Below are 13,086 nucleotides of genomic sequence, written 5' to 3'. Positions count from 1 at the left end.
TGTAAGATTTTGTGATAAATTTCTTAAAAAATAAGATCGAAAATATTTATTGCTTTTGGCAGGTAAATTACAGCCAGGCATGTAATGAATTCACACAAAATGAGAAAACAAAGATGAAAATAACAATTCAATGATGTATTTAATGGCGACTTATTTTTTGCAATATATTCAGCTCATTCTCGTTCAAGTGGGGCATGAATTGAGTGGCAAAAGGTGTCGATGTAAAAGACCTGACGAAACTTGTGAGATGTTGGCCCAGGTTTATTTTACTTATCGGGTCATTTAAAATGTCTTCATCTTCCTCTTCTTCATCTTCTTCATCAAAGTCAGATTCGATGGCTTCAATTAACTCGTGGAATTGAGTCGATGGTACATGCACAGAATCTCCTCCATGTCCACATTGATTTGGACCTCGATTTTCATCTATTGAATGGTCTTCTTCCTCTTCTTCTTCGTCTTCAAATTCGTGATCACTAATATCATCTGTTGACTCTATGCAAAAAACTTCGTTGAGTAAAAGTTTTAAAATCTTAACAGAACATGGAATAAGAGTCCATCTTTCATTTTTGTTTTGCGTTTTTGAACGAGTTTTGATACCAGGAGATGAATCTACCATAGGATCACCGGGTACTCTAATCAAATTTAAATTTAATCTCTGATCTTGATCAGCATTAACTAATGAGTTTTGCAACAACTTGCAAAGAGCAATGATGCTAACTTTGCTTTCATAGGCACCATAAAACATGTGTTGACGTCCAAGCCATTGATTCAGCACAAATTCCAGTGCAGATTGGGAACCTGAAGGTCCAGGTAAACTTGAAAGGAAATCCAGAACAGTTGGTAAATCATGATTGATAAGATGAGCAAATACCATAATTAAACTTTGAATAACTGAAAGGGATTCACTTGTTTGAAGTTTGCTAAGAACAGAACGCAACAGAAGATTTACATTGTCATTGCCGATGAATTGGGATCCTTTTATTATTGTAATGAAAATCAATTTGCCGACGAAAGCAGCACACGACTCGTTAACTCGTGGATCAAGGAGATGAAGACAAACTTGCATAACTATTGACATTCCATCCTCACCAGACTCTGGCTCTCTATAAGCAGCAACCTGTTCAACGGCTTTCGAAACAAATGCTCTGATACATTCACCGCCGTTCTGCATAGTTGAATTATCATCAATGGTTGATAGAATACAAAAAGCTGCCGCAGGAAAACATTGATTGATTAATGATTCAGATAACGGAGTAGTGCTATTTCTTATTATAGTGGTTAAAATGTCCATGGCAACAGGTTGTAAAGTTTGAACGGTTTGATTTGATTGGGGTGGATTGAGAATAGAAACTAGAGTAGGGATAATCTGTTGTTGAAGAGGACCGATACAATCTGGATTTTTTGAGAGTTCTTTGAAGATGTCTTGAGTAGATGTAATCAGAACAGGGTCAGCTGAATGTCGAAGAAATGTTTCTATTGCAAGTGCTGAGACTTTACTTTCAACACTGGCAGCAAATACTTTATCCAATGATACCAGCGTTTTTATGGTTTGCAACACTAGAGCTAGAACTTCATTAGAATAAGCTGTCCCGATAGAGACCATAACTTCAAGTATTTGAGGCAAATATGGCTTTATAAAATCAACTTGATGCGTTTCTTGGAGGTAAATACAAATGTTATAGGCGGCACGAATCGATGAAATCTTGATAATAGGAGAGACGTTAAGGAGACCTGATAAAGTTGCTTGAATGAATCTATCAATCACTGACGAGTTCATAATTGGTGCATAAACTGCTGCTGTCCATAAATATCTTCCAGCGAAAAAGGGCGAAACATCAGCAGAAATGTTCGAACAAGTATCGAGAATCGCTCTTATCTCATCTGCCAAAGGTCCATTTTCTTTAACAGTATCCATTAATGCAGTGGAAATTGAGCCAAAGGCCAGAAGACAGCATTCCTGAATTTTCCACCACCAGTAATTATTTGAATTTGCTTTAGCTTCATAAGATTCAGTGAAATGTTTCTTTATTGCATTTAGTAGCGCCATTTGGAAATTTAAATTTTCTTCTTTGCTCTCATTTTCTTCATATTCTCGAGCTAAGGACATTAAGACATCCAATGCTGATATACGCACTGAATAACTATAGCTGTCATCATCTTCGTCTTCAACGAAACGGTCAGGATTGCTACTCCATGTTTCCATTTGTTCGTCAGTTATTTGCATATAGATAAGAATATAATATAAAAGATCGGATATACCATGCTTTATGAGTTTTCTGGATTTTGAAGTTTCTGTAATTACTGAGACAAAGTCAAAAATAGCGAAAATAAACTCTTCAACACTAACAGAATCACCATCGGAATCAGTTCCTGGTTGATAATTCGATAATTTAGCTTCTTCTGATTCGCTATTGACCACAACTTTAACATAAAGTGATGCGAAAGAAGTTAAATTATACCATACAGGTGTTAAAATAGCTGGCATATATTTCCACATCCTTTTCCGGCAATTTTTGATTAACAAAGTTAAAGCACTGAGAGCTTTTTTCTTTAAACCCAGATCAACATCAGCAGCACTATCAGGAGCTTCAATAATTTTAATTAACGCAGTAGTGAACTGTGGTAGAACTGGATCCAAGAACTGCTTTGTTGCACTTTTGTCTAATTCTCCTATCATGGTGATAGTCTCAGCCAATTCTGAGTATACCTGGATAGCTCTTCCTCGAGTTCCAATCGAAAAATAAGGATTAACTAGAATATCATAAATTCTTGGCAATAATATAGGTGCTATGTCTGGGATTTGTAATTCACTTATTTCATGGCACATTTCAGTGAATACTTTCATGGAGCCATAGATGGCTAAAAGATTTTCAGAATTTATATAACCAATAAGGATATCAAATAAATCAGTCCATTCATCAGGCCAATCGTAATGCGCAATTCCCGAGATGACAAAAGCAATTGACCCTCGCATCTTTTTTTCTGATGTGTCATCACCATTTAACAGTAGCCTTGGCTCTCCTAGAGCTGTAAAAGTGAAAACAAATTTCAAATTAATTGTATGCATCATTAACGAAGGTGGTAAAATTACCTCTCAATAAGGAAGAGCGGATACGAGCCTTAACTGCTTTGATTATTTCAGGTGCTTGAAATTTATCACTTTTCGAACTCCAATGTGAATCGATGAAATGCTTTAAAATAACTGACGCGAGCCTCCTAATCGATCCGTTAATCTTACCATCAATTGATATCTCGGTCAAATGAGCACCGTATTCATCGGTAGCTTCAAACATCTTAAGTTGTTCTTCGGCATTCCTTCTTGTCGTTGAGTCAGTTGATAACAAGGCAAACAGATTTTCATAAAGAGCATCTTTAAGCGTCCTTTGAGCAGACATAGTGCTAGGTAGACGGTTTAATATCAGATAACAAATTAAAATTGAATAATTACGAATAACTTATGAACAACAATCACTTCTTTTGTCAGACAAAATTGATGTTTTCCCTCTACCTACCGGCTATTTTTGCATCGCCATCTAGATTGGGTAAAGACTATTAAATACATCATTTCTTCAATAACATGAATTTATATTTCGCGCATTTTTGAAACATCATGGATAGATGTTGACTTGACGACGGCAATTTCCTCTACTTCCTCTTTGGTTGAAAAGCTTGAAAATTGGTGAAACAATTTCATTGACGACAGTTTTTGATAATTTAATTAATTTTTAAAGGTTCAATTTCAGTTTAGTTTATCTCAAAATGTTGATTCCCAAGAACAATAGATTAGCCATCTATGAATATCTATTCAAGGAAGGAGTTTTGGTCGCCAAAAAGGACACCAATTTACCTCGACATCCACTTATCCCAAGTGTAACAAACCTTCAAGTAATAGTGACTATGAAATCACTTACATCTAAAGGTTTGGTTAAAACCCAATTCGCATGGAGACATTACTATTACTATTTAACAAATGAAGGAATTGCTTATCTTCGAAATTTCCTCTGTTTACCTGCCGAAATTGTCCCAGCTACTCTAAAAAGGAAACAAACCGAAGCCAGAGGAACAGCTGGAGCTGGAGCTGGAGCAGGAACTGGAGCCGGTGTTGGTGCTGGTGCTGGTACTGGACCTGGTCTTGGAGCTCCTGAGTCTAAATTCAAAGGATATGGACGAGGAAAACCTGTTGAATAACTGTCTAATATAAATTTCAATTTAAATCATTAAAACAAATTGGTAAAAATTCGAACAAGTCAATGTCTTTTTATTTTGAGTTTAAACTTGAGTCTCATATTGATCTTAAGATTCTGAATTTATTGGATGAGGTAGTCGTGTTTTAATTTCGATCTTATTTACTGTCATGATTAATGTCATGCTGATTTTTCGGGTATTGGTTAGTTCCTCATTGATTTATCGATGCTCAATCCTATTGATAAGTTTATTCAAACTTGGCGCGTTGTTTTGAAGCTATGGTTACAATTCATTTTTAGGAAGACCGTGTATTAGACAGATATTTACATTCGGTAATAAACAATGCTTATAAACTCAAATCATATTTAATTTCATTAGCTTGTCAGTGATAAATTTCGTTCTAGTGTCTTCTTTATCAAATTTAAATTTCAATAAGGACAAATTAATATTCGGACTTCGGTTTAGATTCGCTTCAACATTCCAGTAGATCTTTTCATTGAGTTTCAATAGTGATGTCAAGTTTATAAACCTACTTTTTCTGGGTCGACATCGCATTCAAGAAGTGAAATAAAATTTAATTTTGTTATTTAACGTGAACCGGATTTTGATCAAATTTGGTGGATTAATCTACAAAAATTGGAATACTACTGGTATCAGTAAAATTGAATCTTATCCGATATTTTTGTAAACACTCAGTGCCTAACTTCTTACCATTTGCTTAGTTTACTAAATTTAAATCAGTTATCGAGTAAAATATTCTGTTATCAACATGGGTCTCATGAACATTTTGAAGAAATTGAAGGAAAAAGAAAGAGAAATTCGTCTCCTTGTATTGTAAGTCTCTCTAAATATTTCATTTTCATTTTTTTACTTCAAATTTTTTAATTGCAGAGGATTAGACAACGCTGGAAAAACCACAATTGTGAAAAAGTTCAACAACGACGATATAAACGATATTTCACCCACTCTAGGATTCAATATTTACACTCTTGATCATAAAAAGTAGGTTGTCATTTGAGTATAAAGCAGCCCAACACATGCTAAGATACCTGGAGCTTAATTTTTTATTCTTTATGCAATAGTTTCAAATTAAATGTTTGGGATATTGGTGGACAAACTTCACTAAGAGCTTATTGGCGAAACTATTTTGAAAACACCGATGGCCTGATTTGGGTGGTAGATAGTGTTGATAAACTGCGTTTATCCGATTGTGCGAAATCTCTTCATCTTCTACTGCAAGAAGAACGTCTATTAGGCGCTAGTTTACTTGTTTTTGCCAATAAACAAGATCTTCCTGGAGCTTTGTCTGCTCAACAGATTGAAAACTTTTTGGATTTAAAATCACTTAAAAATCGCCACTACATGATAATTGGGTGTAGTGGTCATTCGGGGGAAAATTTATTGGAAGGTATTGATTGGCTGATAGAAGATATTTCAACTAGAATTTTCACTTTTTAAATTTGTTTAATAGCAAAATTATTAATTGATATGTCTAATTAAAATAAAAAGCAGCTCCGATTGCAACAAAACCGATTGTTAACGCAATAATAAAAGTTCTGTATTTGTAAAATGTATCATTTTGTTTTCTTATTGTAGTTGTTGATGTTTCACAATTATCCAATTGTAACATCCTTTTGAACATTAATTTTTCTTCAGCCAGCTGTTTTGAATATGATTTAGACACTTGTGAAATTTCAATTTTAATCAAACGATTTTCTGGATCCAATTGTGAGGCTGCCTTGTAAACTTCGAGAGCTTCTTCAAGATCGCCTTTCGAAGTGAGTATTTTCCCTTTGCGGAATAGAGCCTTGACATTTTTCTCGTTGATTGCCAAAGCACTATTGACAGCATTTAAAGCAGCATCAAATGCCTCCAATTTCATTTGGGATTGAGCTAAATTGTTGTAAACGCTGGCTTTCAAGTCATTGAGTTTGTCCAAAGTTGCCTTGTCCACATCATCACCGAGCTCAGAAACATCAAACTCCAGAAATTCAATTGCTCTTTTGTAAAGCATTACACTGCTGGAGTACTCTTGCCTACCAAAAAAGAAGTTGCCTCTTTCTTTTTTGGCTTCACCTGAATAAAAAAAAATGGAGGAATATAAGAACAAAAGAACCAAATGTGTCAATGATAGACTAAACGTACCTATTTTGATTCTTGTTGCTGCTTCAATTTCGCTCAAATCTTCAACCCAATCGATGGCGATGAGCTCAATAATCAGTTTCAACGAAGCATTGGGTGGTATATCAGGTTCTCGTCCTTTTTCCCCATAAGCAAACCGAGGGGTAACAATGACTTCAGCAATTTCTCCAACATTCATAAGAGGCACAATCAAGTCCACGGCATGATTTAAATCACAGTCACCTACAAATATTTCAATACCATCTAGTGATTCAACTTTCTCATCTGAATCTTTAAGAAAAACAGACAAATTTATTTTCACTCTACACCCTTTTTCAGGTCTTGCTTTTTCCTTGTTCCCTTCTTTGATCACTTTTTTCAATATTTGTTTATTGTCGAGAACATCTAAATAATCAGAAGAATCATCAGGATTGTTATCAATCGAATCCATGTTTGTAGACTCAGGTGATGGTATAGCCTCCATTAAAACCAATTTTATTGATTAAATTATCTTTACAAAAATCAAGAACAATAAAAACTAACAAATTTTAAGAAAAATCCAAAAATGACATTATTTTATTGACGTTTATTCACTAAACTTCATTCAGTTACCTGACTCAGGTAGCCTGAGATAACTTTAATATTGTCTCCATCTATGATGTTGCGCAAGGATCAATCAATCAGAGCGCACAATTTAAAACGAAATTGCCCAAATATTAATAATAATAAATAATTGAATAACAATTTAAATCAAAACAAATCGCTGATCGAGACTGAAGTAAAAATAAATCAGGGAAAACGCAATCAAACCTGCAAAGCATAAAAAAATAATTTGTCAACATTGTTCACTGAATTATACAAAATTTTTGCTTCATTCAATCCAAAAAAATGTAAACAAATGCTGAAAACAATAAGTTAATTTTAGTTAATGACTCTTCCTGATTTCAATAGACTATTCAAGAAAACAATAACAATGATTAATCTCAATTAATCAAGCAAATCAAAACTGAAAACACAAAAAGATGTGTTTTTAAATAATGAAAAGACACTTGAAGAGCAAGTATCATTACCAGAATTGATTAAGCCTGACAATTGGAGTTTGGTGAAAATTGAAAGAGCAAAAGATCAATAATTAAAACATTTATTATGAAAACATAGAGATGAAAGGTATTGAGCATAAAATGAATCAATCACAATTAGAATAGTCAGTTTCATGTTGAACAATCATTGAACTGCAATATTCAATGAAAAGTGATAAACAATAATCGATTCTGATTGATCCAGTTCAACTAATATATTAATAGAAATGATTATTAATAAAGGATTAAGATAATAATGGTGAAGAAATGAATAGCCTTAAGGGTTACATGGCCTGATTCAATGAATAATGAAACAATGTTAATCAAGTAAAAAAGGCTAAAAGTCAACTGAATAATAGTTCATCTTAATCTGTTTCAAATGAGTTTATCATGTTTCTGTTCAAACATCAAACCTTTTAAAAAATTATTTTCATACAGAGATGATAAATTGGCAGTAATTGTTTCAAGTATTGAGTATGAAAAAATTGAATGTAAAAATGAGTTCAATATGAAATGATTTCTTCCCTTCAATTGTTGATCAATTGAATAAAGTAATCAAAATGCGAAGATAATTTTGATTAGTCTTCATCAGCCATGATATACCTTTTAATATTGATATTATGTTTTGATTGACTTTAATTGGATTCCTTTCTTTTCGCCAAACAATCGACGGATAATCGAAAAACCAACAAAATAATTTCTCATTTTTTTGACCATTCAATCAAATTCAGGTTACTGTTTACTTTTGATCAACAATCAAGTTAATTCATCCTTTTACATTCAATGAAATTGACTCTTCACTTAAACACTCCTTTAACTATTAACAATATTTAAACTGTTAAAGTGTTTAATAATAGCAACTTAATCGACTTTTCATTTTTGATCATTCAATCAGTTTTACAAATAAATGCTGCTCTGGTCAATCTGATTATCTTGGTCCTTGGTCAGACAAGTCTAGATGGATAAGGTGAACCTTTAAGGGTTGAATGATCAAAGATGGTAAAGATAAGTAAACAATTTTCATCAATTTCAAGCACAGTTCCGATTGTCATTGAATTTAGCCATTTCCTTTCATTAATAATAACCTTAAAATCGGCTGATTATTAAGATTAAACCAGTTGAATTGGAGTTGATTGAATAGTGATAAAATTGGAAACATTTATATTTTCATTTCTGTTCACATTATTCAATAACAACAATAATAGCGATAATCAATTTAGCTTGTTTCATTTGGGAAAAATTGAACCTAAAAATTCACATTGAAATTGTTTCGTTAATGACATTTTGACTTAAATTGCTTTCACTTTTAACGGCTCACAATCCCTTGGCGATCATTTCAAGATCAAGACTGTATTTTGGGTTAACATAGAGTTCATTGGAATCTTAAAAATGCTTGGCCCTTAGGCTTATCCATACAAAATTACCTTTTCTTGACCAACCTTTAAAGTGGCTCTTTTTTCGGTAAGTGTTTCTGGTTAAAGCAAGGGATAATATGGTGTTACCTTAGAAGCCTGGTGTTTCAAGATGCAAATGAATCTGAAAAATGAGCAACAACCAGAAGAAAAATGAATATATCTATTCGTTAACCTTGATTAATTGTTGGAGAAACAGTTTGCAGATTAGTTGATGTTTTAATTGTGATTGTGACTATCCTCTTGTAGAGACTTGTTTCACCGAATGTAAAGGTTAACGACTTGCTTTTCCCAAGACAGGTTTTCTCTTCCATCTTTTTTCTTTTCTTCTTCTTTTCTTCTTCTTCTTCCTCCCCTTTCTTCATCCCAGCAAAAATGTTCCCATTCTCATTAAACTTTTTGTGTTGTTACCAGTTTTCAGTTTAAACGCGAACCTTGGTTAAGTCACTAAAAACTGTGTGTTAGGCCAGCATTCAATGTTGCACCTTTTAAGGTTTACTTGATTCCTTTTCCCAATCACAGTCGACAATCATTAATTTGTCATCGATTGTGTCTACGTGAAACCGTTCCAAAGTGATTCTTTCCTTACTCCATGTTTTACTTGATTAAACCGTGATTACATGTTCAACTGAAGTAGGTTGACTCCTTGTTGATTAAAAAAGATGAGACCCAAAACCAGTGACCCTCTGGTTGACAGTGATACTGGTTTACCTCGTACTCCAGTTGCTTGGCGTCATCGAGAGCTTCACTTGCCACAAGCAAATTTAATGTCATCAACTTATTACCAACCAATTCATCAACCTTTACCATCGGTCATCTCATCGAGTCACCATCAACACCAACATCAATACCCGAGTCACCAACAGTATCATCATCCAAACCATCAAAATCATCATTTAATTCATCACCAACAACAACATCAACCTCAACATTATTCACAAAGTTATCATTCATCACAACAAAATAGCCAACATCATCATCCTTCATCATCAAACCAACGCACTTCTTCACCATCCGTATTGACAACCTCATCGGATGATCGTGAAGAGGTTCCAATGGTTCGTCATCATCATCATTCTTCATCTCGAAGACACAATGGGTATGCATTAAATTTTGATTCATAAAACTTCCTCACTTTCCGGATGTTGATTTTTTTCTCTCTACTCAAAATGCTCTTCATCATTACCAACAATTCAACATTTTTCAACAATATTTCATTTTTTTGTATGTGAATCCATTTAGAATGGAAGAAACCATTTTTTGCTTCTTCTTCTCTTCCTTCCCTTACCTTTTCCTTTCTCTCATTTCTTGTGCCTTTAGAAGCAAAAAGCCTTTTTAAATGGTTTGACCCTTAGCTTTTTGATGACCATTAAAATTATAATAGTTGTTAAGTGAGACGGAAAAAGTGGCCTACATTGAAGCATAATTGTAGACGAAAACAAAATAACCGCATAAATAATGAATCCCATTGAACAATGTTGAACAATTGGACAACCTTTTTTATTTTGCTAATCTTAAATTTTGTGTGTATTTGTGTTACTATTATTAATATCAACAGATACTTAACCAATATTCATCATTTCCTTATTTACTTTTAATCCAGTTTTTTGTTTATTCATCTGATTGATTGAGTCAACTGTGTTTACCATTAAAACACCCTTATTCTGATTCTTTATTCATTTCTCATTTTCTTTCCTTCCATAATCATGCTCATGTTATTTTTCATGTGAACTCTCCCATCATTTATCAATGTTGCTGAACAAAATAGATGATAACATCTGCAAGGCCAATGTTGGTTTTTTGCTTATTAACACATCAAATTAATAAATTGCTTGAGAAAAGGTGTTAACAAGTCATAACAAATGCTGTGAATCCACTTGAAATCCCTTTTAAATCCTTTACCTTTATCCCTTCATTGTAATCAACTTTTTCTAGTCAATTGGTCAATCACTTAACACTTTACCATCTTGTCTTGCAGAGGATCCGTTTACAGTACAACCATTGATCGACGTCGATCAAAGCATCATTCCCAGTCAATTGTCCCTCGCTCAACCCTGGCCAGAGGTTCAATTGTAAGCTATGGACCGGGACCAATGCGTAACTACCAAAGAACAGCCACATTAAGATCAACGCGAAGTTTTCCCGGTCTGGTAATGGCTCAAGTGGGAACATTTGACGGTGAACCCTGTCCAGTTCATGGGTCAAATCATCACCTTCACCCAGGCCCTTATCCTCCTCCTCCACCGACAGCTTCACTCACCATGAACCCTCGTCACCTTTCAATGGCCTCACATCATCCAATTGTCAATCCCTACGAACATGCTGCTTCTTCATCCTTATTAGCTCATCCTGTTCACAGTCAACCCATGCTTACAGTTAAACGCTTTAACTCACTCTCTGATCTTCGCCGTCCCTCACTTCAACCCTTGATTGCTTACCCAGTCAATGGAAGTGCACTCGGCTTAGGCCAACCTCAAGGTGCACCCACACCAAGCAATTATGATTGTTCAGGCAAATCAATGGGCAATAAACTTCCACTGCCAACTTATGTAGGAACAATGTTCCGTAATAACAACGGATCAACTTCATTTGTACCTTCAGGTGCTTCAATGATGATACCAGGCCATGGACCTGCTCCCATTGAGGCCATTAAAAGTCACCTTGCCAATCAAGCCAACCCGTTGATCTATGATGATACAGTTTGCTGTAAAGGTCACTTAATTGTTTTATGGATAATACTTACCGTTGTCACCATTGGAGTCATTTCAGGAATCATTTTAGGTGTAACTGCAAATTAAGGCCAATCTTTTGTGATAACACTTTTTTACCAATCTATTTATTTTTGTATTTAATATTTGTAAATGGAAATGTATAAAAACAATAATTTTAATTTCAATTGAAATTTAAAAATCTGTAAAACCATCTAAACGTAAATATAAATTGAACCAGATAAATCACCTAAAAAAGGTTAATAATTGATTTGCTGTGAAAAAGTGGGAAAAGGTTAACCAAAATGAAATGTCAATTTTGCTCATTTGATCATCAATTGGCATTTCAATTGAAGAAACGATCCAATGATTAAAATGGTACAACATTACAATGTTGTTGGGTTAAGAAGAAGAAAAAAGTTTCCGAAAAACCAGTTTGTTCATTTCAATTGAGATAATGATTAGCAATAAGCTAGCATGAAATAAATGATATTGATCTTTGTGATAATACATAATACTTGTAAACAAAGTGCTATTAAATTCTCAGTTGACTGAAGACTCAGATAACTAAATAATGATGAGCCTGGAATGAACTTTGCAAAACTCCATTGACAGGTAATAATGAATACTTGCAGGCAATAAAACCGTTGAAACGTAGCGACTCAACTCTTTTTTTTCATTCCAAATCACTTATTCTTTTCCCTATTTACTGCCTCTGTGGTGATAAAAACGCTACTGATTACAATGTTTAAAGGAATATAATCAACTGAAAAGGTCAAATGTTTTGCTAATCAACACTTTTCATTAGATGTCAACAATGGCTAATGAGACATTAAGGATAAACCTGACCTGTAATTGTCGCAATAAAAGTCCTGACCTTGAATTCTGGGCTTTTTTTTCTCTATTCCATTCTGTTTTGTTGATTCTTCAAGAGTCCAGAATAATGTTGAAACAAGAATGCATAATTGTTGAGATTAAAGGGACTTGAGCGCTTCTCTGGTCCGTGACTTGATTGGCGCACTTGGAAACTGTTGACACTCAAGATTCACATTAAGCCCGGAAAAGAAACAATTGTCTTCCGTATTCAAACATTCATCTTTTAATCATCTTTTTTTCCTTCCAAGTTTCATGGTAATCTTCCTGCTCTTCACGGTTCTTTACTTGTATTCATAATCAATTGATTTTTGTCATTTTACTTTGACTAAATGTGTCTCATTAAAGGCTCACCTGCATATGAATATTTATTTTTCAACTCTTTTCTTGTCTCTCCATTGTTAACCTTTTTCAAACAATCGTCACTTTAGTCAATCATGTTTTCATGTTGGCGTATTTGGAAATTGAATTTTTAAATCTTTTAAATCCTTGAAATATGAACTGATTTATCTGTGATTTACATTAAGTAATGAGTGGGTAAAGAGCATAAATAGAGTCAGACTTTAATGTGGATCAAGAGAAGTGACAAGATGAATAGTTCAACTATTGAAACTATTTGATATCATCAAGGATTTCATTTGATTTTTGTTACATTTCACTTCATCAGCTGATATTTGAATCGGAAAAATAAACATGAAAAGCTTACAA

General features: G+C 33.9%; 5 protein-coding genes across 5 annotated transcripts; 3 read left to right on the top strand and 2 right to left on the bottom strand.

Annotated features, from left to right (window-relative positions):
* Positions 1-31: 31 nt before the first annotated feature.
* Ipo9 (Importin 9) lies at positions 32-3,496 on the bottom strand. The gene is made up of 2 exons (XM_015933112.3): positions 3,092-3,496; positions 32-3,027 (listed from the first exon to the last, which is right to left on the bottom strand). Exons 1-2 carry the CDS (start codon positions 3,393-3,395, stop codon positions 140-142), a joined length of 3,192 nt encoding a protein of 1,063 aa, XP_015788598.1. The 5' UTR covers positions 3,396-3,496; the 3' UTR covers positions 32-139.
* Positions 3,497-3,516: 20 nt separating this feature from the next.
* RpS10b (Ribosomal protein S10b) lies at positions 3,517-4,246 on the top strand. Its single transcript, XM_015932902.3, has one exon. It carries the CDS (start codon positions 3,760-3,762, stop codon positions 4,186-4,188), a length of 429 nt encoding a protein of 142 aa, XP_015788388.1. The 5' UTR covers positions 3,517-3,759; the 3' UTR covers positions 4,189-4,246.
* A 643-nt stretch (positions 4,247-4,889) lies between these two features.
* Arl2 (ADP ribosylation factor-like 2) lies at positions 4,890-5,759 on the top strand. Its single transcript, XM_015933211.3, has 3 exons — positions 4,890-5,019; positions 5,077-5,187; positions 5,268-5,759. Exons 1-3 carry the CDS (start codon positions 4,955-4,957, stop codon positions 5,641-5,643), a joined length of 552 nt encoding a protein of 183 aa, XP_015788697.1. The 5' UTR covers positions 4,890-4,954; the 3' UTR covers positions 5,644-5,759.
* zda (peptidyl-prolyl cis-trans isomerase zonda) lies at positions 5,630-6,892 on the bottom strand. Its single transcript, XM_015933209.3, has 2 exons — positions 6,331-6,892; positions 5,630-6,261 (listed from the first exon to the last, which is right to left on the bottom strand). Exons 1-2 carry the CDS (start codon positions 6,788-6,790, stop codon positions 5,678-5,680), a joined length of 1,044 nt encoding a protein of 347 aa, XP_015788695.1. The 5' UTR covers positions 6,791-6,892; the 3' UTR covers positions 5,630-5,677.
* Positions 6,893-8,852: 1,960 nt separating this feature from the next.
* LOC107365701 (uncharacterized) lies at positions 8,853-12,741 on the top strand. Its single transcript, XM_015933256.3, has 2 exons — positions 8,853-9,896; positions 10,776-12,741. The coding sequence occupies exons 1-2, from the start codon at positions 9,460-9,462 to the stop codon at positions 11,593-11,595; spliced, it is 1,257 nt and encodes a 418-aa protein (XP_015788742.2). The 5' UTR covers positions 8,853-9,459; the 3' UTR covers positions 11,596-12,741.
* The last annotated feature ends 345 nt before the right edge of the window (positions 12,742-13,086 follow it).

Source organism: Tetranychus urticae, chromosome 1 (assembly GCF_039701765.1).
Source record: "Tetranychus urticae isolate SD_2017Ah chromosome 1, NJAU_TeUrti_SD_1.0, whole genome shotgun sequence".
Taxonomy (NCBI): domain Eukaryota; kingdom Metazoa; phylum Arthropoda; class Arachnida; order Trombidiformes; family Tetranychidae; genus Tetranychus; species Tetranychus urticae.
The sequence above is the reverse complement of the archived record's forward strand: the minus strand, read 5'-3'. Positions and strand labels throughout refer to the sequence as shown.

Bases quoted from the DNA above. Each gene is read 5' to 3' on its own strand.
- Ipo9 (XM_015933112.3), bottom strand. From the start codon at position 3,395: ATGTCTGCTCAAAGGACGCTTAAAGATGCTCTTTATGAAAATCTGTTT. The intron at 3,028-3,091 runs GTAATTTTACCA...TCACTTTTACAG, and splicing joins CCGCTCTTCCTTATTGAGAG to CTCTAGGAGAGCCAAGGCTA.
- RpS10b (XM_015932902.3), top strand. From the start codon at position 3,760: ATGTTGATTCCCAAGAACAATAGATTAGCCATCTATGAATATCTATTC.
- Arl2 (XM_015933211.3), top strand. From the start codon at position 4,955: ATGGGTCTCATGAACATTTTGAAGAAATTGAAGGAAAAAGAAAGAGAA. The intron at 5,020-5,076 runs GTAAGTCTCTCT...TTTTAATTGCAG, and splicing joins GAAATTCGTCTCCTTGTATT to AGGATTAGACAACGCTGGAA. The intron at 5,188-5,267 runs GTAGGTTGTCAT...TTTATGCAATAG, and splicing joins TACACTCTTGATCATAAAAA to TTTCAAATTAAATGTTTGGG.
- zda (XM_015933209.3), bottom strand. From the start codon at position 6,790: ATGGAGGCTATACCATCACCTGAGTCTACAAACATGGATTCGATTGAT. The intron at 6,262-6,330 runs GTACGTTTAGTC...TTTTTTATTCAG, and splicing joins AGCAACAAGAATCAAAATAG to GTGAAGCCAAAAAAGAAAGA.
- LOC107365701 (XM_015933256.3), top strand. From the start codon at position 9,460: ATGAGACCCAAAACCAGTGACCCTCTGGTTGACAGTGATACTGGTTTA. The intron at 9,897-10,775 runs GTATGCATTAAA...CTTGTCTTGCAG, and splicing joins TCATCTCGAAGACACAATGG to AGGATCCGTTTACAGTACAA.